General features: G+C 44.9%; 1 protein-coding gene across 8 annotated transcripts in view; it reads right to left on the reverse strand.

The window, feature by feature from the left end:
• LOC128684045 (uncharacterized) overlaps window positions 1–23,443 on the reverse strand; it is a 195,459-nt gene extending 172,016 nt beyond the window's left edge. For 6 of the 8 annotated variants that reach the window (XM_070091998.1, XM_070091995.1, XM_070091965.1 and 3 more), the window contains exon 1: window positions 23,243–23,441. In XM_070091998.1, the coding sequence (XP_069948099.1) occupies window positions 23,243–23,336 (94 nt within the window). In that variant the 5' untranslated portion in view covers window positions 23,337–23,441. Of the gene's footprint in view, window positions 1–23,242 lie in introns of all 8 variants that reach the window. The other 2 variants (XM_070091986.1, XM_070091978.1) reach the window with 2 other exon arrangements.
• Between the last annotated feature and the right edge of the window lie 1,996 nt (window positions 23,444–25,439).

Here is a 25,439-nt window from a genome sequence, read left to right on the forward strand (position 1 = left end):
GACGTGACTGTGAGGTGTAGTCTTGTTGTTGTGACGTGACTGTGAGGTGTAGTCTTGTTGTTGTGACGTGACTGTGAGGTGTAGTCTTGTTGTTGTGATGTGACTGTGAGGTGTAGTCTTGTTGTTGTGACGTGACTGTGAGGTGTAGTCTTGTTGTTGTGACGTGACTGTGAGGTGTAGTCTTGTTGTTGTGACGTGACTGTGAGGTGTAGTCTTGTTGTTGTGACGTGACTGTGAGGTGTAGTCTTGTTGTTGTGACGTGACTGTGAGGTGTAGTCTTGTTGTTGTGACGTGACTGTGAGGTGTAGTCTTGTTGTTGTGACGTGACTGTAAGGTGTAGTCTTGTTGTTGTGACATGACTGTGAGGTGTAGTCTTGTTGTTGTTAAGTGACTGTGAGGTGTAGTCTTGTTGTTGTTAAGTGACTGTGAGGTGTAGTCTTGTTGTTGTTAAGTGACTGTGAGGTGTAGTCTTGTTGTTGTTAAGTGACTGTGAGGTGTACTCTTGTTGTTGTTGTGTCGTGACTGTGAGGTGTAGTCTTGTTGTTGTGACGTGACTGTGAGGTGTAGTCTTGTTGTTGTGACGTGACTGTGAGGTGTAGTCTTGTTGTTGTGACGTGACTGTGAGGTGTAGTCTTGTTGTTGTGACGTGACTGTGAGGTGTAGTCTTATTGTTGTGACGTGACTGTGAGGTGTAGTCTTGTTGTTGTGATGTGACTGTGTGGTTAGTCTTGTTGTTGTGACGTGACTGTGAGGTGTAGTCTTGTTGTTGTGATGTGACTGTGAGGTGTAGTCTTGTTGTTGTGACGTGACTGTGAGGTGTAGTCTTGTTGTTGTGCCTTCATGCTGATGTTTTGTTTTTTATAGTTCTTTGATAATGTGAGACGTCACGAAAGCACTTGGAATTTCACTGTTTTTTGAGAGTGGTTGTTCTGCAATTTGTGATACCACTTTATATATATATATATATATATATATATATATATATATATATATATATATATATATATATATATATATATATATATATATATACCCATATATATGGGTATATATATTATTCACCGCTCACTTAGACAGGTCCGTTAAGGTTTGTGAAGGACTCTTGATTCAAGGAATTGGAGCAACCCCCTTGACTTCTTCAGTAATTTAATTACTAATGTTTTCCCAGGTGCTGTATGATCCTTACTAGTTTAGCGCTTCTCCGTGATTATGAAAACAATATTTTCTTATATCAAATTATTTTTCAACTGTGAGGCAATTAAGCATGTAACTCATAACTCATAACTCATAACTCAGAAACATCTCTGCTTTTATCATTAGTGTTTCACTAAACACATTGAAATACATCAGAGAAAGTTAAATGTTTAATAATTTAGCAGTTTAGGCGAGAATTAGTAGACAGTTCGCCTGGCCTTATTTAAATGTTGCTCCACCAGTGTGATCTTGTCGACCAGGTCTCTCTGTGTTGCTGGTCCACCAGTGTGATCTTGTCGACCAGGTCTCTCTGTGTTGCTGGTCCACCAGTGTGATCTTGTCGACCAGGTCTCTCTGTGTTGCTGGTCCACCAGTGTGATCTTGTCGACCAGGTCTCTCTGTGTTGCTGGTCCACCAGTGTGATCTTGTCGACCAGGTCTCTCTGTGTTGCTGGTCCACCAGTGTGATCTTGTCGACCAGGTCTCTCTGTGTTGCTGGTCCACCAGTGTGATCTTGTCGACCAGGTCTCTCTGTGTTGCTGGTCCACCAGTGTGATCTTGTCGACCAGGTCTCTCTGTGTTGCTGGTCCACCAGTGTGATCTTGTCGACCAGGTCTCTCTGTGTTGCTGGTCCACCAGTGTGATCTTGTCGACCAGGTCTCTCTGTGTTGCTGGTCCACCAGTGTGATCTTGTCGACCAGGTCTCTCTGTGTTGCTGGTCCACCAGTGTGATCTTGTCGACCAGGTCTCTCTGTGTTGCTGGTCCACCAGTGTGATCTTGTCGACCAGGTCTCTCTGTGTTGCTGGTCCACCAGTGTGATCTTGTCGACCAGGTCTCTCTGTGTTGCTGGTCCACCAGTGTGATCTTGTCGACCAGGTCTCTCTGTGTTGCTGGTCCACCAGTGTGATCTTGTCGACCAGGTCTCTCTGTGTTGCTGGTCCACCAGTGTGATCTTGTCGACCAGGTCTCTCTGTGTTGCTGGTCCACCAGTGTGATCTTGTCGACCAGGTCTCTCTGTGTTGCTGGTCCACCAGTGTGATCTTGTCGACCAGGTCTCTCTGTGTTGCTGGTCCACCAGTGTGATCTTGTCGACCAGGTCTCTCTGTGTTGCTGGTCCACCAGTGTGATCTTGTCGACCAGGTCTCTCTGTGTTGCTGGTCCACCAGTGTGATCTTGTCGACCAGGTCTCTCTGTGTTGCTGGTCCACCAGTGTGATCTTGTCGACCAGGTCTCTCTGTGTTGCTGGTCCACCAGTGTGATCTTGTCGACCAGGTCTCTCTGTGTTGCTGGTCCACCAGTGTGATCTTGTCGACCAGGTCTCTCTGTGTTGCTGGTCCACCAGTGTGATCTTGTCGACCAGGTCTCTCTGTGTTGCTGGTCCACCAGTGTGATCTTGTCGACCAGGTCTCTCTGTGTTGCTGGTCCACCAGTGAGATCTTGTCGATCAGGTCTCTCTGTGTTGCTGGTCCACCAGTGTGATCTTGTCGACCAGGTCTCTCTGTGTTGCTGGTCCACCAGTGTGATCTTGTCGACCAGGTCTCTCTGTGTTGCTGGTCCACCAGTGTGATCTTGTCGACCAGGTCTCTCTGTGTTGCTGGTCCACCAGTGTGATCTTGTCGACCAGGTCTCTCTGTGTTGCTGGTCCACCAGTGTGATCTTGTCGACCAGGTCTCTCTGTGTTGCTGGTCCACCAGTGTGATCTTGTCGACCAGGTCTCTCTGTGTTGCTGGTCCACCAGTGTGATCTTGTCGACCAGGTCTCTCTCTGTTGCTGGTCCACCAGTGTGATCTTGTCGATCAGGTCTCTCTGTGTTGCTGGTCCACCAGTGAGATCTTGTCGACCAGGTCTCTCTGTGTTGCTGGTCCACCAGTAAGGTCTTGTCGACCAGGTCTCTCTGTGTTGCTGGTCCACCAGTAAGGTCTTGACGACGAGGTCTCTCTGTGTTGCTGGTCCACCAGTGTGGTCTGGACGACCACGTCTCTCTGTGTTGCTGGTCCACCAGTGTGGTCTGGACGACCACGTCTCTCTGTGTTGCTGGTCCACCAGTGTGGTCTGGACGATCAGGTGTCTCTGTGTTGCTGGTCCACTAATGTGGTCTGGACGATCAGGTCTCTCTGTGTTGCTGGTCCACTAGTGTGGTCTTGACGACTAGGTCTCTCTGTGTTGCTGGTCCACCAGTGTTGTCTGGACGACCAGGTTTGTGTATTTCAGTGATATATATAAAGCTTTAAGCTCCACTTTTCCTTCTGGTTCACAATATAACAACATCATCGTAGCCGGGTTCAGTGTGTCGCTGGTAACGGTGTAGGACAACAATAAGTAACGGAGAGACGTTCTTCCACCGCAAGTAACACAGCATATACAGAAAACACACAGTACAGAACAAGCTTTTTACGGTCTGTGTTGAGCTTTATAATTTTTTTTACACAGAGCGAAGCGTTCTGCAATGTGTATCTTCTCTTCGTTATTGTCTACATTACGCTATTTCAGTACGATGTGATGTTTATATCTGACGAAGCGTCTCCCACGCCCGGTCATTAGTTGATGAACGGGCGAGAACACAGCTCATTGTAAGTCTCAGATTTTTTGGGGGAAAGGTAAAGAGGTGATGGGTCCACGCCCCCCTCAGCTAGTTACGTCAAGATGTTGAAACACACACACACACACACAAACACACCGGTCACAGTCACACAGACGACTAACAGCTGCCAGACTTGTAGCTGGTAACGCTCCTACCCCCTGCCACATACACGGCACTCAGCTCAAACACTATTTTCAGACCCCATTGGCACCATACCAGTGGTTGGGGCTAAGGTTACCATCAGCTCGGGGCACCGCATGCTCCTCTAAACGTTCGGTTAAGTCATGGACAAAGAAGCTAGGCCACGTATGTGACAATCTCAGTATTGCACGCTATGTTGCAAGTTGCAAGACATTTTAAGAATGGCGGGTAAAGTAAGAGCTGTGGTGTGGCTCTGTTGTCTGTTGCTGCTGCCAACTGCTGTCATGTGCTGCTGCTGTTGATGCTGTTACTGCTGCTGCTGTTATTGCTACTACTACTACTACTACTACTACTACTACTAATACTACTACTACTACTACTACTACTACTACTACTACTACTACTACTACTTCTACTGCTACTACAACTACTATTACTACTGCTGACTATAGCCACTACCACTATTATGGGGATGCTGGTGCAACTGCTGTTATCACTATTTTTATTGACTGTTGTAGCGATGTTATGCTTGCAGGCGCATATTGTGTTGTTGCTGCTTCTATTCCGGGGTGTTGCTGCTGCTACGTCGGGGTGTTGCTACTGCTACGTCGAGGTGTTGCTACTGCTACGTCGGTGTGTTGCTGCTGCTGCTGCCACGTCGGTGTGTTGCTGCTGCTACGTCTAGTTGTTGTTGCTACTACGTCTGGGTGTTGTTGCTACTACGTCTGGGTGTTGTTGCTACTACGTATGGTTGTTGCTGCAGCTGCTGTGTCTGGGTGTTGTTGCTGCTACGTCTGGTTGTTGTTGCCGCTACGTGTGGTTGTTGCTGCTACGTCTGGGTGTTGTTGCCGCTACGTCTGGTTGTTGCTGCTACGTCTGGGTGTTGCTGCTGCTACGTCTGGGTGTTGTCGCTGCTACGTCTGGGTGTTGTTGCTGCTACGTCTGGGTGTTGCTGCTGCTACGTCTGGGTGTTGTTGCTGCTACGTCTGGTTGTTGCTGCTACGTCTGGTTGTTGCTGCTACGTCTGGGTGTTGTTGCTGCTACGTCTGGGTGTTGTTGCTGCTACGTCTGGGTGTTGTTGCTGCTACGTCTGGTTGTTGCTACCACGTCTGGGTGTTGTTGCTGCTACGTCTGGTTGTTGCTACCACGTTTGGGTGTTGTTGCTGCTACGTCTGGGTGTTGTTGCTGCTACGTCTGGTTGTTGCTACCACGTCTGGGTGTTGTTGCTGCTACGTCTGGGTGTTGCTGCTACGTCTGGGTGTTGTTGCTGCTACGTCTGGTTGTTGCTGCTACGTCTGGGTGTTGCTGCTACGTCTGGGTGTTGTTGTTGCTACGTCTGGTTGTTGCTGCTACGTCTGAGTGTTGTTGCTGCTACGTCTGGGTGTTGTTGCTGCTACGTCTGGTTGTTGCTGCTACGTCTGGTTGTTGCTGCTACGTCTGGGTGTTGTTGCTGCTACGTCTGGGAGTTGTTGCTGCTACGTCTGGTTGTTGCTGCTACGTCTGGTTGTTGCTGCTACGTCTGGGTGTTGTTGCTGCTACGTCTGGGTGTTGTTGCTGCTACGTCTGGTTGTTGCTGCTACGTCTGGGTGTTGTTGCTGCTACGTCTGGTTGTTGCTGCTACGTCTGGTTGTTGCTGCTACGTCTGGTTGTTGCTGCTACGTCTGGGTGTTGTTGCTGCTACGTCTGGTTGTTGCTGCTACGTCTGGGTGTTGTTGCTGCTACGTCTGGTTGTTGCTGCTACGTCTGGTTGTTGCTGCTACGTCTGGTTGTTGCTGCTACGTCTGGTTGTTGCTGCTACGTCTGGGTGTTGTTGCTGCTACGTCTGGGTGTTGTTGCTGCTACGTCTGGTTGTTGCTGCTACGTCTGGTTGTTGCTGCTACGTCTGGTTGTTGCTGCTACGTCTGGTTGTTGCTGCTACGTCTGGGTGTTTCTGCTACGTCTGGGTGTTGTTGCTACCACGTCTGGGTGTTGTTGCTGCTACGTCTGGGTGTTGTTGCTGCTACGTCTGGGTGTTGTTGCTGCTACGTCTGGGTGTTGTTGCTGCTACGTCTGGTTGTTGCTGCTACGTCTTGGTGTTGCTGCTACGTCTGGGTGCTGTTGCTGATACGTCTGGGTGTTGCTGCTACGTCTGGGTGTTGCTGCTACGTCTGGGTGTTGTTGCTGCTACGTCTGGTTGTTGCTGCTACGTCTGGGTGTTGCTGCTACGTCTGGTTGTTGATGCTACTACGTCTGGTTGTTGCTGCTACGTCTGGGTGTTGCTGCTACGTCTGGTTGTTGCTGCTACGTCTGGTTGTTGCTGCTACGTCTGGTTGTTGCTGCTACGTCTGGTTGTTGCTGCTACGTCTGGGTGTTGTTGCTGCTACGTCTGGGTGTTGCTGCTACGTCTGGGTGTTTCTGCTACGTCTGGGTGTTGTTGCTGCTACGTCTGGTTGTTGCTGCTACGTCTGGTTGTTGCTGCTACGTCTGGTTGTTTCTGCTACGTCTGGGTGTTTCTGCTACGTCTGGGTGTTGTTGCTGCTACGTCTGGTTGTTGCTGCTACGTCTGGTTGTTGCTGCTACGGCTGGGTGTTGCTGCTACGTCTGGTTGTTGCTGCTACGTCTGGGTGTTGTTGCTGCTACGTCTGGTTGTTGTTGCTGCTACGTCTGGTTGTTGTTGCTGCTACGTCTGGGTGTTGCTGCTACGTCTGGGTGTTGTTGCTGCTACGTCTGGTTGTTGTTGCTGCTACGTCTGGTTGTTGCTGCTACGTCTGGGTGTTGTTGCTGCTACGTCTGGTTGTTGTTGCTGCTACGTCTGGGTGTTGTTGCTGCTACGTCTGGTTGTTGCTGCTACGTCTGGGTGTTGTTGCTGCTACGTCTGGTTGTTGCTGCTACGTCTGGTTGTTGTTGCTGCTACGTCTGGGTGTTGTTGCTGCTACGTCTGGTTGTTGCTGCTACGTCTGAGTGTTGTTGCTGCTACGTCTGGTTGTTGCTGTTACGTCTGGGTGTTGTTGCTGCTACGTCTGGTTGTTGTTGCTGTTACGTCTGGGTGTTGTTCCTGCTACGTCTGGTTGTTGTTGCTGCTACGTCTGGGTGTTGTTCCTGCTACGTCTGGTTGTTGTTGCTGCTACGTCTGGTTGTTGTTGCTGCTACGTCTGGGTGTTGCTGCTACGTCTGGGTGTTGCTGCTACGTCTGGGTGTTGCTGCTACGTCTGGGTGTTGTTGCCGCTACGTCTGGGTGTTGCTGCTACGTCTGGGTGTTGTTGCAGCTACGTCTGGGTGTTGCTGCTACGTCTGGTACATTAGGTTACGTCTTATAAGCTTGTACGTTCGTAAATTTAACCACAAATAAAAAATAAATAAAACATTTTGTGAAACGTTGGAATACGACGCAGCGGTCGATGACGTTTATCATTCTTGGTGGGAGAATGATTGACGTTTATCATTCTTGGTGGGAGAATGATTGACGTTTATCATTCTTGGTGGGAGAATGATTGACGTTTATCATTCTTGGTGGGAGAATGATTTGCGTTTATCATTCTTGGTGGGAGAATGATTGACGTTTATCATTCTTGGTGGGAGAATGATTGGCGTTTATCATTCTTGGTGGGAGAATGATTGACGTTCAGCATTCTTGGTAGGAGAATGATTGACGTTCAACATTCTTGTTAGGAGAATGATTGACGTTCAACATTCTTGTTAGGAGAATGATTGACGTTCAACATTCTTGGTAGGAGAATGATTGACGTTCAACATTCTTGGTGGGAGAATGATTGACGTTCAGCATTCTTGGTAGGAGAATGATTGACGTTCAACATTCTTGGTAGGAGAATGATTGACGTTCAGCATTCTTGGTAGGAGAATGATTGACGTTCAACATTCTTGGTGGGAGAATGATTGACGTTCAGCATTCTTGGTAGGAGAATGATTGACGTTCAACATTCTTGGTAGGAGAATGATTGACGTTCAACATTCTTGGTAGGAGAATGATTGACGTTCAACATTCTTGGTAGGAGAATGATTGACGTTCAGCATTCTTGGTAGGAGAATGATTGACGTTCAGCATTCTTGGTAGGAGAATGATTGACGTTCAACATTCTTGGTAGGAGAATGATTGACGTTCAACATTCTTGGTAGGAGAATGATTGACGTTCAACATTCTTGGTAGGAGAATGATTGACGTTCAGCATTCTTGGTAGGAGAATGATTGACGTTCAGCATTCTTGGTAGGAGAATGATTGACGTTCAGCATTCTTGGTGGGAGAATGATTGACGTTCAGCATTCTTGGTAGGAGAATGATTGACGTTCAGCATTCTTGGTAGGAGAATGATTGACGTTCAACATTCTTGGTAGGAGAATGATTGACGTTCAACATTCTTGGTAGGAGAATGATTGACGTTCAACATTCTTGGTAGGAGAATGATTGACGTTCAGCATTCTTGGTAGGAGAATGATTGACGTTCAGCATTCTTGGTAGGAGAATGATTGACGTTCAGCATTCTTGGTAGGAGAATGATTGACGTTCAACATTCTTGGTAGGAGAATGATTGACGTTCAACATTCTTGGTAGGAGAATGATTGACGTTCAACATTCTTGGTAGGAGAATGATTGACGTTAAGCATTCTTGGTAGGAGAATGATTGACGTTCAGCATTCTTGGTAGGAGAATGGTTGACGTTTAACATTCTTGGTTGAAGAATGGTTGACGTTTAACATTCTTGGTTGGAGAATGGTTGACGTTTAACATTCTTGGTTGAAGAATGGTTGACGTTTAACATTCTTGGTTGAAGAATGGTTGACGTTTAACATTCTTGGTTGAAGAATGGTTGACGTTTAACATTCTTGGTTGAAGAATGGTTGACGTTTAACATTCTTGGTTGAAGAATGGTTGACGTTTAACATTCTTGGTTGAAGAATGGTTGACGTTTAACATTCTTGGTTGAAGAATGGTTGACGTTTAACATTCTTGGTTGAAGAATGGTTGACGTTTAACATTCTTGGTTGAAGAATGGTTGACGTTTAACATTCTTGGCTGGAGAATGGTTGACGTTTAACATTCTTGGTTGAAGAATGGTTGACGTTTAACATTCTTGGTTGAAGAATGGTTGACGTTTAACATTCTTGGTTGAAGAATGGTTGACGTTTAACATTCTTGGTTGGAGAATGGTTGACGTTTAACATTCTTGGTTGAAGAATGGTTGACGTTTAACATTCTTGGCTGGAGAATGGTTGACGTTTAACATTCTTGGTTGGAGAATGGTTGACGTTTAACATTCTTGGCTGGAGAATGGTTGACGTTTAACATTCTTGGCTGGAGAATGGTTGACGTTTAACATTCTTGGTTGGAGAATGGTTGACGTTTAACATTCTTGGCTGGAGAATGGTTGACGTTTAACATTCTTGGTTGGAGAATGGTTGACGTTTAACATTCTTGGCTGGAGAATGGTTGACGTTTAACATTCTTGGCTGGAGAATGGTTGACGTTTAACATTCTTGGTTGGAGAATGGTTGACGTTTAACATTCTTGGTTGGAGAATGGTTGACGTTTAACATTCTTGGCTGGAGAATGGTTGACGTTTAACATTCTTGGTTGGAGAATGGTTGACGTTTAACATTCTTGGTTGGAGAATGGTTGACGTTTAACATTCTTGGCTGGAGAATGGTTGACGTTTAACATTCTTGGTTGGAGAATGGTTGACGTTTAACATTCTTGGTTGGAGAATGGTTGACGTTTAACATTCTTGGCTGGAGAATGGTTGACGTTTAACATTCTTGGTTGGAGAATGGTTGACGTTTAACATTCTTGGTTGGAGAATGGCTGACGTTTAACATTCTTGGCTGGAGAATGGTTGACGTTTAACATTCTTGGCTGGAGAATGGTTGACGTTTAACATTCTTGGTTGGAGAATGGCTGACGTTTAACATTCTTGGCTGGAGAATGGTTGACGTTTAACATTCTTGGCTGGAGAATGGTTGACGTTTAACATTCTTGGTTGGAGAATGATTGACGTTTAACATTCTTGGTTGGAGAATGGCTGACGTTTAACATTCTTGGCTGGAGAATGGCTGACGTTTAACATTCTTGGCTGGAGAATGGCTGACGTTTAACATTCTTGGCTGGAGAATGGTTGACGTTTAACATTCTTGGTTGGAGAATGGTTGAAGTTTAACATTCTTGCTAGGAGAATGGCTGACGTTTAACATTCTTGGTAGGAGAATGGCTGACGTTTAACATTCTTGCTAGGAGAATGGTTGACGTTTAACATTCTTGGTAGGAGAATGGCTGACGTTTAACATTCTTGCTAGGAGAATGGTTGACGTTTAACATTCTTGGTAGGAGAATGGCTGACGTTTAACATTCTTGCTAGGAGAATGGTTGACGTTTAACATTCTTGGTAGGAGAATGGCTGACGTTTAACATTCTTGCTAGGAGAATGGTTGACGTTTAACATTCTTGGTAGGAGAATGGCTGACGTTTAACATTCTTGTTAGGAGAATGGCTGACGTTTAACATTCTTGCTAGGAGAATGGTTGACGTTTAACACTCTTGGTAGGAGAATGGCTGACGTTTAACATTCTTGCTAGGAGAATGGTTGACGTTTAACATTCTTGGTAGGAGAATGGTTGACGTTTAACATTCTTGCTAGGAGAATGGCTGACGTTTAACATTCTTGTTAGGAGAATGGCTGACGTTTAACTTTCTTGGTAGGAGAATGGCTGACGTTTAACATTCTTGGTAGGAGAATGGTTGACGTTTAACATTCTTGGTAGGAGAATGGTTGACGTTTAACATTCTTGCTAGGAGAATGGCTGACGTTTAACATTCTTGGAAGGAGAATGGCTGACGTTTAACATTCTTGGCTGGAGAATGGCTGACGTTTAACATTCTTGGCTGGAGAATGATTGACGTTTAACATTCTTGGCTGGAGAATGGTTGACGTTTAACATTCTTGTTAGGAGAATGGCTGACGTTTAACATTCTTGGTAGGAGAATGGCTGACGTTTAACATTCTTGCTAGGAGAATGGTTGACGTTTAACATTCTTGGTAGGAGAATGGCTGACGTTTAACATTCTTGCTAGGAGAATGGTTGACGTTTAACATTCTTGGTAGGAGAATGGCTGACGTTTAACATTCTTGCTAGGAGAATGGTTGACGTTTAACATTCTTGGTAGGAGAATGGCTGACGTTTAACATTCTTGTTAGGAGAATGGCTGACGTTTAACATTCTTGCTAGGAGAATGGTTGACGTTTAACATTCTTGGTAGGAGAATGGCTGACGTTTAACATTCTTGCTAGAAGAATGGCTGACGTTTAACATTCTTGGTAGGAGAATGGCTGACGTTTAACATTCTTGGTAGGAGAATGGCTTACGTTTAACATTCTTGGCTGGAGAATGGCTGACGTTTAACATTCTTGCTAGGAAAATGGTTGACGTTTAACATTCTTGGTTGGAGAATGGCTGACGTTTAACATTCTTGCTAGGAGAATGGTTGACGTTTAACATTCTTGGTTGGAGAATGGCTGACGTTTAACATTCTTGCTAGGAGAATGGTTGACGTTTAACATTCTTGGTGGGAGAATGGTTGACGTTTAACATTCTTGGCTGGAGAATGCGCTGCATCACGACGTACGTTCAACATTGCTCTTCACATACACACAATGATCATCAACACTTGAATGTTAGTCTATGCTTAGTGCTGACACGACTCAGGTTCTGTGAAGCTACGACCACCTGGGCATCGTAACACAGTTGCCATTACTCGCCTACACGACTCAGGTTCTGTGAAGCTACGACCACCAGGGCATCGTAACACAGTTGCCATTACTCGCCTACACGACTCAGGTTCTGTGAAGCTACGACCACCAGGGCATCGTAACACAGTTGCCATTACTCGCCTACACGACTCAGGTTCTGTGAAGCTACGACCACCAGGGCATCGTAACACAGTTGCCATTACTCGCCTACACGACTCAGGTTCTGTGAAGCTACGACCACCTGGGCATCGTAACACAGTTGCCATTACTCGCCTACACGACTCAGGTTCTGTGAAGCTACGACCACCAGGGCATCGTAACACAGTTGCCATTACTCGCCTACACGACTCAGGTTCTGTGAAGCTACGACCACCAGGGCATCGTAACACAGTTGCCATTACTCGCCTACACGACTCAGGTTCTGTGAAGCTACGACCACCAGGGCATCGTAACACAGTTGCCATTACTCGCCTACACGACTCAGGTTCTGTGAAGCTACGACCACCAGGGCATCGTAACACAGTTGCCATTACTCGCCTACACGACTCAGGTTCTGTGAAGCTACGACCACCTTCGTAACACAGTTGCCATTACTCGCCTACACGACTCAGGTTCTGTGAAGCTACGACCACCAGGGCATCGTAACACAGTTGCCATTACTCGCCTACACGACTCAGGTTCTGTGAAGCTACGACCACCTGGGCATCGTAACACAGTTGCCATTACTCGCCTACACGACTCAGGTTCTGTGAAGCTACGACCACCAGGGCCTAACACAGTTGCCATTACTCGGGCATCGTAACACAGTTGCCATTACTCGCCTACACGACTCAGGTTCTGTGAAGCTACGACCACCAGGGCATCGTAACACAGTTGCCATTACTCGCCTACACGACTCAGGTTCTGTGAAGCTACGACCACCAGGGCATCGTAACACAGTTGCCATTACTCGCCTACACGACTCAGGTTCTGTGAAGCTACGACCACCAGGGCATCGTAACACAGTTGCCATTACTCGCCTACACGACTCAGGTTCTGTGAAGCTACGACCACCAGGGCATCGTAACACAGTTGCCATTACTCGCCTACACGACTCAGGTTCTGTGAAGCTACGACCACCAGGGCATCGTAACACAGTTGCCATTACTCGCCTACACGACTCAGGTTCTGTGAAGCTACGACCACCTGGGCATCGTAACACAGTTGCCATTACTCGCCTACACGACTCAGGTTCTGTGAAGCTACGACCACCAGGGCATCGTAACACAGTTGCCATTACTCGCCTACACGACTCAGGTTCTGTGAAGCTACGACCACCAGGGCATCGTAACACAGTTGCCATTACTCGCCTACACGACTCAGGTTCTGTGAAGCTACGACCACCAGGGCATCGTAACACAGTTGCCATTACTCGCCTACACGACTCAGGTTCTGTGAAGCTACGACCACCTAACACAGTTGCCATCAGGTACTCGCCTACACGACTCAGGTTCTGTGAAGCTACGACCACCTGGGCATCGTAACACAGTTGCCATTACTCGCCTACACGACTCAGGTTCTGTGAAGCTACGACCACCTTCGTAACACAGTTGCCATTACTCGCCTACACGACTCAGGTTCTGTGAAGCTACGACCACCTGGGCATCGTAACACAGTTGCCATTACTCGCCTACACGACTCAGGTTCTGTGAAGCTACGACCACCAGGGCATCGTAACACAGTTGCCATTACTCGCCTACACGACTCAGGTTCTGTGAAGCTACGACCACCTGGGCATCGTAACACAGTTGCCATTACTCGCCTACATCACGCGCCAAAATATTAAAAAAATTTGCTATATAGGTGCATGTAGCCAGAAAGTAGGGAACACCAGGCCCTCTGAGTGCTTGTGTTTCTCTTGTGTTCACTGTACCACACATATAGTGGTAATAACCTCCCTCACACCACCTACACAGTGAGGTCTTCACACCACCTACACAGTGGGGTCTTCACACCACCTACACAGTGGGGTCTTCACACCACCTACACAGTGGGGTCTTCACACCACCTACACAGTGGGGTCTTCACACCACCTACACAGTGGGGTCTTCACACCACCTACACAGTGGGGTCTTCACACCACCTATACAGTGGGGTCTTCACACCACCTACACAGTGGGGTCTTCACACCACCTACACAGTGGGGTCTTCACACCACCTACACAGTGGAGTCTTCACACCACCTACACAGTGGGGTCTTCACACCACCTACACAGTGGGGTCTTCACACCACCTACACATTGGGGTCTTCACACCACCTACACAGTGGAGTCTTCACACCACCTACACAGTGGAGTCTTCACACCACCTACACAGTGGGGTCTTCACACCACCTACACAGTGGGGTCTTCACACCACCTACACAGTGGGGTCTTCCCTTCGACGTGTCAGACTGCTGAGTGAAGGTGCCAGCACAAACGGGCGTTTTATCTCTAGTTGTGTTTCATTTGTTTAAGAGAAAACGATGTTCACTGTACCACACTAACAAACATCAGTTGTACCATATACAAAGGTACTTCAGAGATCAAGTTAATAACTGTTCCATGAACAAAGGTCATCAGCAGCACATGTTACTGTACTTAAACAAAGGTCATCAGGAGTACAAGTTACAGTGGAGAAAAATCTCCAGTTTATGAATGGGGCGATATCCCCCCTTTTGAAGGGGGGCACTAACCTTCTCAACAGAGGGCTAGCCCTCTCAGAGGGGCCTGTGAACCATCTTACTTTCTCTCTCCCACCACAGCATTATCAGAGTCATATGTGATGCGAGGCGTCACAACACCTCTCTTTACTAGACTTGCTGGCCCTTTGTACCTAAAAGTGGACGTGTATGGGAGCTGCTGTTTTCCCATAGCAAGAAAATTCAGTGAAAAACTGCGCCCCACTTGATCTACAAGCTAGGAGTATTATAACTCCATTAACCTGCCTAGAATCCTAAGAAACAGAGATTCTAGGACGAACTCTACTGCAAGTGCTGGCAGTAAATACCTTTAAGCCTAGGTCAGCAGTTAGTGCCTGGAGGGGTTGTGCATAGCTGGGCGGGGCAGACTGCTTCATGGAAGGAGGGTGAACGTGTGTCAGGGGATACCACGACGTGGACAGTACCCACCGCTTAACATAGAAACAGCTGTGGTCCCGCGTTCAGATTCTTGATCTGACAATCTCCACTTGGAATTTAATCTAGTGAAAAATACGAGAGAGCAACTTCAAGTGAAAGTGACAATCACGAATGTAAATAAAAATGTTCAACGAAAGCTGTTTGTTGTTCAGTCGTGTTTAAGTACCGTGAGAACGGAAATAAACCCAATGTGGACTTTCTCCCCGCTGTGGATAATTCCACGAAACTCATGAACTAGTGATGGTACTGTATGACAATAGTGTGTAGCCGGTATTGCGAGTGATTGCAACGAACATTTCTGATGTGTTGTGACAAACACCAGTGCAACATTCCCCGCCTGACACATCTACATCCTAGTGTTCACGATGCTGTGAACACTAACTCCAAGGCCGAGGGACTGATTACCTCATCTTTTGTATATAGTTCTACTGTCTTCCTATTATGTCCTAGAATCTGTATTGATAAAGCCACTGGATGGCGAAACGTCTACAATAAAGATATCCAGATGTTGCACATGTGTCTTAACTTTCATACATCCTACGTACTATCAAGACAACATTCTCGACCTAAGTGATGTAGTCAACGCCACAAGCTCCCGTCACATGAGAAAGGTAGGTCCTATTCTCACTTGTATCCACCAAATAGGCACTGCAGGCCATAGGTAAACACAAGGTGATGAGGGCTGACCTATTCTAGGTCGTAATGTGCAAACCGTCCACAAAACTCAGGCGAGTAGCTCTCCACGCTCCAGTAAATTGTTATACTGGAAAATATATATGTTAGGTTCATAACCTTAACTAGTTACTCGTCATTCTACAGCTCCTGTGAGGGAGACCTTCAGTTCACTTGAAGGTGACTTCTTGAAGTCTGAGCTGTCAACAAAAGCTAAGTAACCCTCCTTGTTGTCATTGTTATTATTATTATTATTATTATTATTATTATTATTATTATTATTATTATTATTATTATTATTATTATTATTATTATTATTATTATTATTATCATGATGGAAACTGTACTTAGCTAACAAGTTTCCCCACATTACTGTTCCATGAACAAAGGTCCTCAGGAGCATACGTTACTGTACCATGAACAAAGGTCATCAGGAGCATATGTTACTGTACCATGAACAAAGGTCATCAGGAGCACATGTTACTGTACCATAAACAAAGGTCATCAGGAGTACATGTTACTGTACCATGAACAAAGGTCATCAGGAGCACATGTTACTGTACCATGAGCAAAGGTCATCAGGAGTACATTTTACTGTACCATGAACAAAGGTCATCAGTAGCACATGTTGCTGTGCCATGAACAAAGGTCATCAGTAGCACATGATACTGTACCATGAACAAAGGTCATCAGGAACATAAGTTACTGGACTGGTAAAGATGCTGCAACACGAATCTTGACTGACAATACAGTAATGTTTACTTAAGCCTTAACTCCACTTAATTATGAAAAAGCCAGTGACAACATGCCCATGTTCTCTGCTTCAGGCCCAGACTGGTGGAACTCCATGTTTATCAAGAACTACAAGAAGCCCCCCATTCTCGTGCCTTAAGTACGCTACGGAGAGGGAGCCTAGACGCGGGTGTCAACCCACAGTCGCTTATAACAACTTATATAAAAAATAATAATGCACAATACCTTGACTGCTACAGTACACAAATAACCTGCATAGCGTCACAAGTTTCTCCTAAGTGGGGGTTATCACTGGTCAACAATTTATGAAAAGTTGTGTGCTTCTTAAATGAGATCAGTTAATTCTTATGTATTTTTATGTCCTGAATCCAAATATCACCTTGAAAAATGCTTATTGGCTATAGATACAAGATATGTAATATTTGATTATATTATTATAACGTACAATATGTGTCAGTATATTTTAAACTCTAATCCGTACCTACTCTCTGCCTTTTTGCTTGACGCTTATAGGGGCCTGAAGAATCATCTCTTGCCATTATCTAGCAATAGTCTACAAGTATTCTTGTGCCCCATTTGCCCTGGTACCATTTTTCCATGGTTGAAATGTTTTGGGGATACTTTTCACCATGTTCCTCACTAACTGCCTCACAGTTCGATGGAAAAAAAGTCTTAAATGTGAATCCAAAAAGTGGGTTTTAAGTGACATGTTACATCCCATGTTCTTGTAAGTGTTGATGAGGTTCTCCACCAATTCTTCACAGTTGCCTTCCCTTCTGTTTCCGAGAAATCCCTCCGCCACTAACTTGAATGCTTATCAAGCAGCTTTCTCCTCCCCATGAAGGTCTGATTCAAAGTCACTCTTTAAGAAGCTCTCGAATCTGAGGACCATTGAAGACTTTCTCTCTTATCTTAGCGTCGCTCAGTGAGGGGAATTTTGATATTAAATACTTGAATCCCTGACCGAATTTGTCCATAACTTTTACAAAGTTTTTCATGAGCCTCAGTTTTATGTGTAGTGGTGGTAGCAAAATTTTTTTTGGTTTATCCCAGACTCCAATGATTGACGAGGTGGCCAGTCTCTCCTGATTTAGTGGGAACCTCTTGCACGGCTGTCCCATCGACATAGAAAGCAGCAGTACCTGGTATATCCGCCATGCAAGCCCATCACAAAGTGTTTGGCTAAGAAAATCAACTGTCTTTCACCTCAAAATATAAACTTGCACATCACAACCACCTTCTATGACTGCTGGAACAATAATGAAGGTCAATCAGAATGTGGTGAGTGTGGTAAGAAACACACTGCCACAAGCCTGTTAGAACTTGTTGTGACACGTAGGTGTATATTGAAAAGTAGACCTAAACAATTTTAACCATGATATTCATTATCAGTGACCTAAAATTTGTTGAAAATTGCTACTCTGGTCTCGGAAGCATTTTGGATGTTGACCAGTGTTATTTGTGCATAAGTTGATATAACCCAACTCCATAAAGGTTGGTAGCAAAGAATAGCGCTAACGTCACACATCATAAAAGTCTTTGAAAGAGTTCTAAGAAGGAAGATCATTCCTTTCTAGGTGTTTCGACACTCTTCCCCTGATAATCTTCTCCATGAATTTGCATGCCATAAATGTCAGTGACACTTGTCTTTAGTTTACTGCCCCTGTGTGTCTCCTTTCCTAAAAACTGGGGCTGCATTTGCTGTCTTCCGCACCTAAGGTAATTGCCCTGTTTCGATATATGTGTTAAAGATTGTTGTTAGTGGCGCACACAGCAGCTCTGCTCCCTCTCTCAGGACCCACGGAGAGGTAGATGTCCGGTCCCATTGCCTTTGAGGTATGTAGTTCACTTAGCAGCCTCTTCACCTCCTCCTCGGTTGTATGTATTGTGTCCAGCACTTGTTGGTGTACCCCCACCATTCCGGCTTTCTGGAATTCTTTCTGTCTCCACTGAAAATACTTCCTTAAATCTTGTGTTGAGCTCTTCACATACTTCTCGGTCGTTTCTTGTGATCTCCTCTCCTTCCTTCTTCAGTCTGAATACCTGGTCCTTGACTGTTGTTTTCCGCCTGGTGGCTGTACATGAGCTTGGTTCATATGTGGCTCTCGATGATATATCATTCTCGTATTGCTGCTGGGCCTCCCTCCTTATTCGTTTCTCCCTGCATATTCGTTTCTGGCTCTTCGATTAATCTCCTTATTTTCCTGAGTCCTTTATCTTCTATACTTTTTTCCATTCTCTAGCGCACTTAATATTGGCCTTTATCTACACCTTTGGGCGAACCAAGAGTTTGTTCTGGTCTTCCAATTATTTCTGTTGCCCCTGGGTACGCACCTATCCTTTGCTTCCCTACATTTTGTGGTCACGTATTCCATCATTTCATTTACTGATTTTCCCACCAGTTCTCTTTCCCAGTGAACCTCACACAAGAAATTTTTCATGTCTGTGTAGTCCCCTCTTTTGTAGTTTGGCTTCTTCCGTCCTACTCTTCTTGCTTCCCTCTCCACTTGTAACTACTATGTATTCAAAGCTTAGGACCACGTGATCACTAGCTCCTAGGGGCCTTTCACATGTGATGATCTCAATGTCTGAACGACTCAAGGTGAATATGAGGTCCAGTCATACTGGTTCATCTTCTCGTATCTCTCTGGTAGTGTCCCTAATGTGTGTGTGTCACTGTGTGTGTGTGTGTGTGGTAAGTCTTGAGATACACAGTGCTATGATACACAGCATGGAAGATCACTGATAAAAGTTACACTGAGTATTGTGATGCACTTCCCTCCAGGGCTTGCAAGATCACTGATACAAGCTTAAGATCTTCCTTGCCCATGGAAATATAAACACATATGCAGTATAATGTGATCCTTTATTGACTACGTTTCGCCCACACAGTGGGCTTTTTCAAGTCACAAACAGATCTGTTTGTGACTTGAAAAAGCCCACTGTGTGGGCGAAACGTAGTCAATAAAGGATCACATTATACTGCATATGTGTTTATATTTCCATTGTGTCGGTATTTTATACCATTTATTTCCATCTTCCTTGCCCATGTTCACCGACCTGCGGTTTTTGTCAAGCGACATCCCAAATAAGAGCTTAGTGGATCTGCTCTCTTCACTCCCAAACACTGTCCCAATAAAGCTCTCCTCAGTGCCAAACATTGTCTCAATAAAGTTCTCTCAGTGCCAAACATTGTCCCAACAAAGCTCTCCTCAGTGCCAAACATTGTCCCAATAAAACTCTCCTCAGTCCCAAACATTGTACCACTAAAGCTCTCCTCAGTCCCAAACATTGTACCACTGAAGCTCTCCTCAGTCCCAAACATTGTACCACTGAAGCTCTCCTCAGTCCCAAACATTGTACCACTGAAGCTCTCCTCAGTCCCAAACATTGTACCACTAAAGCTCTCCTCAGTCCCAAACATTGTACCACTAAAGCTCTCCTCAGTCCCAAACATTGTACCACTGAAGCTCTCCTCAGTCCCAAACATTGTACCACTAAAGCTCTCCTCAGTCCCAAACATTGTACCACTGAAGCTCTCCTCAGTCCCAAACATTGTACCACTGAAGCTCTCCTCAGTCCCAAACATTGTACCACTGAAGCTCTCCTCAGTCCCAAACATTGTACCACTAAAGCTCTCCTCAGTCCCAAACATTGTACCACTGAAGCTCTCCTCAGTCCCAAACATTGTACCACTGAAGCTCTCCTCAGTCCCAAACATTGTACCACTAAAGCTCTCCTCAGTCCCAAACATTGTACCACTGAAGCTCTCCTCAGTCCCAAACATTGTACCACTAAAGCTCTTTTCAGTCCCAAACATTGTACCACTGAAGCTCTTCTCAGTCCCAAACATTGTACCACTGAAGCTCTCCTCAGTCCCAAACATTGTACCACTGAAGCTCTCCTCAGTCCCAAACATTGTACCACTAAAGCTCTCCTCAGTCCCAAACATTGTACCACTGAAGCTCTCCTCAGTCCCAAACATTGTACCACTGAAGCTCTTCTCAGTCCCAAACATTGTACCACTGAAGCTCTCCTCAGTCCCAAACATTGTACCACTAAAGCTCTCCTCAGTCCCAAACATTGTACCACTGAAGCTCTTCTCAGTCCCAAACATTGTACCACTGAAGCTCTCCTCAGTCCCAAACATTGTACCACTAAAGCTCTCCTCAGTCCCAAACATTGTACCACTGAAGCTCTCCTCAGTCCCAAACATTGTACCACTGAAGCTCTCCTCAGTCCCAAACATTGTACCACTGAAGCTCTCCTCAGTCCCAAACATTGTACCACTAAAGCTCTCCTCAGTCCCAAACATTGTACCACTGAAGCTCTTCTCAGTCCCAAACATTGTACCACTGAAGCTCTCCTCAGTCCCAAACATTGTACCACTGAAGCTCTCCTCAGTCCCAAACATTGTACCACTGAAGCTCTTCTCAGTCCCAAACATTGTACCACTGAAGCTCTCCTCAGTCCCAAACATTGTACCACTGAAGCTCTTCTCAGTCCCAAACATTGTACCACTGAAGCTCTTCTCAGTCCCAAACATTGTACCACTGAAGCTCTCCTCAGTCCCAAACATTGTACCACTGAAGCTCTTCTCAGTCCCAAACATTGTACCACTGAAGCTCTCCTCAGTCCCAAACATTGTACCACTGAAGCTCTTCTCAGTCCCAAACATTGTACCACTGAAGCTCTCCTCAGTCCCAAACATTGTACCACTGAAGCTCTTCTCAGTCCCAAACATTGTACCACTAAAGCTCTCCTCAGTCCCAAACATTGTACCACTGAAGCTCTCCTCAGTCCCAAACATTGTACCACTGAAGCACTCCTCAGTCCCAAACATTGTACCACTAAAGCTCTCCTCAGTCCCAAACATTGTACCACTGAAGCTCTTCTCAGTCCCAAACATTGTACCACTGAAGCTCTTCTCAGTCCCAAACATTGTACCACTGAAGCTCTCCTCAGTCCCAAACATTGTACCACTGAAGCTCTTCTCAGTCCCAAACATTGTACCACTGAAGCTCTCCTCAGTCCCAAACATTGTACCACTGAAGCTCTTCTCAGTCCCAAACATTGTACCACTGAAGCTCTCCTCAGTCCCAAACATTGTACCACTGAAGCTCTTCTCAGTCCCAAACATTGTACCACTAAAGCTCTCCTCAGTCCCAAACATTGTACCACTGAAGCTCTCCTCAGTCCCAAACATTGTACCACTGAAGCTCTCCTCAGTCCCAAACATTGTACCACTAAAGCTCTCCTCAGTCCCAAACATTGTACCACTGAAGCTCTCCTCAGTCCCAAACATTGTACCACTGAAGCTCTCCTCAGTCCCAAACACTGTCCCAGTAAAAGCTTTTCATCTGTCTCTGTCTTAATTGCAATGTGTCCAGCAACTAGTGCAAGGCGTTTGTAAGTGCACTTAAACTGGTTTCAAGTGTTAAAATACACTTAAACTGGTGTCAAGTGTTCATAAATGCACTTAAACTGGAGCCAAACGTTCGTAAGTGCACTTAAACTGGTATCAGGTGTTCGTTAGTGCACTTACACTGGTGCCAGGCATTTGTAAGTGCACTTAAACTGGTATCAGGCCTTCGTAAGTGTACTTAAATTTAAAATACACGATTCTGTAGTTGAGCTCCAGACAGGATTGCGAACCACAGCTAAGACACTGGATTAGCTTTGTATAAGACGCTGGATTAAAGTTAGCTTCCAGATATTGCTAAATAAACTAAAGCTATTTTTTTTCGTGTGTCTGGATATAGGTTTATATTCCAGGAAGCTGAGGTAAGACTTTTAACTTCCAGGAGGCTAGTGTAAGACTTAGCTTCCAGGAGGCTGGTGTAAGACTAGCTTCCAGGAGGCTGGTGTAAAACTAGCTTCCAGGAGACCTGTGTAAGACTAACTTCCAGGAAACCGGTGTAAGACTAGCCTCCAGGAGGCTGGTGTAAGACTAGCTTCCAGGAGGCCAGTGTAAGACTCTCTTGAAGGAGGCTGGAATAAGACTAGCTTCCAGGAGGCTGGTGTAAGACTAACATCCAGGAGGCTGGTGTAAGACTTCATCTTCCAGGAAACTGACATAAGACTTTAGTTTCCAGGAGGGTGGTGTAAGACTCACAGCTTCCAGGAGGCTGGGAAGGGCAGTTCAGCAGTGCTGAGTCAACTCTTGAGTTCCAGGATGTAGAGCTAAGACTTGCAAGAACGTGATCTTAATTACAATTCGCTTTCTATATGCGCCTTGAGGATATTCAAAGAAAAAAATAAATATTCAAATCTGGAATCAATATTTACATTTAGTTTGTCTCCAAAAGTCAGGGTTATCACTAAGGGTTATCACTAGTTCTAGCTACGACAACTCCTTCATGCAGACTTTACTGTTAGTTATTGGTACAACCACAACTTACGATATCTAACGTGAGGCACATCATCCCTACGACCACAACTGGACGCAGACATGTTTACCGTAGCTATTTCTACCACACCTGCATGCAGACTTGTTTATTAGTTATTGCTATGAGAAAACCTACACGCAGACTTGGAATACTGGCAAAACAGAAATGGGTAACGAAGCAAACTGGTTAAAATAACTCTTGAGAAGTTAGTGAAGAGGTTTTTAAAGTAGGTGAGGTTATCATCATGATTTGTTAAGTGTTACAAAGCAACACAAACTAATGTAGGGAGGCAAAACGCCGACAAGTAGAGTAATACAAAGACACAGCAGAGCTGACCTTCGTATGACCACGTTTCTCTCAAAGCTCATTTTTGAATGAAACGTGTAACAAAAGCTTGCTGTGATACACCTTTATACTACCCTACACACTTATGTAACAAATAAATTAGGAAACCAATATACAAAACATCAAAGGAAATCATTACTAAATTTACAGAGGACCTTCGTGAAACATTTTTTAAATAAAATTTATTCAGTAGTTGGGGCTTCTTTGAATCCCTTCTAAAATTAATTTTACATAACACATGTTATGTGCTCTTGTAACTAAGGATGTTGTACTGACCTTCTGAGGGTGGGATGAGGATAATGTCAGAAGGCGTCTCGTAGGGTCCATCCTTGGCCACCATCCTGATTTCGTAGGCTCGACGGGGGTCCATGCCAGAGATGGTCTGGTCGAGGCTGTCTCTCTCCACGGGAGAGGCCTTCCAGTGCTCTGTGCCTTGAACCCTGCCACCACCAAACCTTTCGTTACACCTAACTTATAATACCTCATCTGTTTTTCATAACACTAAGTTCTTATATTACTTCTCATATACTTATAATACCGCCTCTCTCTCATAATGTTAACTTCTCATATACTTATAATACTAACTTATTATATACTTATTATTACTTATCTCTCTCATAATATTAACTTCACATATACTTAAATAATTCTGTCAATAAATACCTCCTTTCATTTAATGTTTAAATAATTATCAAACTATGTTATGTACTGTGTTATGTACTGTGTTATGTACTGTGTTATGATGGTGTACAGAGAAACATGTCACTATGGCTCAAAGTGTGTACCACACACATATGTAAATGGTGTACCACAAGGTTGTTTCATGCTTTGTATTTCGTCAGGTTTAAAAATACTTCTCTCTCTAAAAATCATCACAACCATCACCATCTCGACCACCATCACTAGCACCATTACTACATAATAAACCATCACAACAGCTTTCACCATGACTTAAGAAATCGTAATGACACGATTGCAAATAAACCATACCCCCGGCCGGGATTGAACCCGCGGTCATAGAGTCTCAAAACTCCAGCCCGTCGCGTTAGCCACTAGACCAGCTAGCCACAATAAGATTCATCCAACTAGGTATATTTCTACACCATAGGAAAGTTAGCACAGGCATCTCTGTGACCACAAATGCAAGTTTTTACAGACGAATCTCCAGCTAGCGTGGGCGTGACGAACTCTAGCTCAAGTCCCTTCACTGCCGTCAACATGACTTAAGAAATCGTAATGACTCGATTTGCAATCGTGTCATTACGATTTCTTAAGTCATGTTGACGGCAGTGAAGGGACTTGAGCTAGAGTTCGTCACGGCCACGCTAGCTGGAGATTCGTCTGTAAAAACTTGCATTTGTGGTCACAGAGGTGCCTGTGCTAACTTTCCTATGGTGTAGAAATATACCTAGTTGGATGAATCTTATTGTGGCTAGCTGGTCTAGTGGCTAGCGCGACGGGCTGGAGTTTTGAGACTCTATGACCGCGGGTTCAATCCCGGCCGGGGGTATGGTTTAGCTTTCACCATCACTACCAACACGAACATCAATACCCCCATCAGGACTCACACCATCACCACTAACACCTGTAGGACCATTACCATCATCAAGAGAACCATCACTAGTAATGACAACAATACTATCACCAGCAACACCACAATTATGACGATAATACCACAACAACAACCAACATAATTATTACCACATATACCTGTGATATACCTGTGACTTATTTCGAGGAGTCTGCCCCCGCAGCCTGGTATAAGCCAGACTTCCTTACAAACTTCCGTCGTTCTCACAGCACTAGAGGGACCCACTATTTGATAATTTCTAGAGCTTATCATAGAGCATGAAATAAATTATGGTACCTCTAGCCAACAGTAGAAGTCTTTGTTTTTCTGAGGGAGCCAGAGATACATACGTCCTTCCTCAGGGAGTGTAGAAGCGAGGTGTGAAGCAGTGTAGTGCTACACTTGAGAGCGGGTGTTTCACTGTTCCTTGTAAGTAGGAATAATGACTGCACTTAATATAAAAAAAGGAAATCTTTAAAAAATTACGAAAGTTACGGCAACAGTCATGGAAGTAAAAATAGCCAGTCTATAACATACTAGAAACACATGCAAATCCCTGCATTATTTCGACGATAGAACGTTACGAGATTATAACAACAGAACTTCAGGGGACAGCTCATCCTCTACAGGTTCAGATCGAGAACTTAAAAGCAATTCCTCTAGAGCAGGGATGCCAACCTATGGCGCACGCGCCAAAAGTGGTACATTGTTTGATTAGAAATGGTGCATATTGCACCCCAGGGAAAATAATAAAACAAGAAGCCAACTCATAGAAAAAGTATTAACCAATAACCGATTTGTAGAACAAAATTTTAAGAGAAATTCGAGAAGTGAGTTTTTCTGAGAATATAAATCTAAGACTTAGGCATTACTTTTCAGTAATTTTATTATTTAATGCAATGT

Source organism: Cherax quadricarinatus, chromosome 3 (genome assembly GCF_038502225.1).
Source record: "Cherax quadricarinatus isolate ZL_2023a chromosome 3, ASM3850222v1, whole genome shotgun sequence".
Taxonomy (NCBI): Eukaryota; Metazoa; Arthropoda; class Malacostraca; order Decapoda; family Parastacidae; genus Cherax; species Cherax quadricarinatus.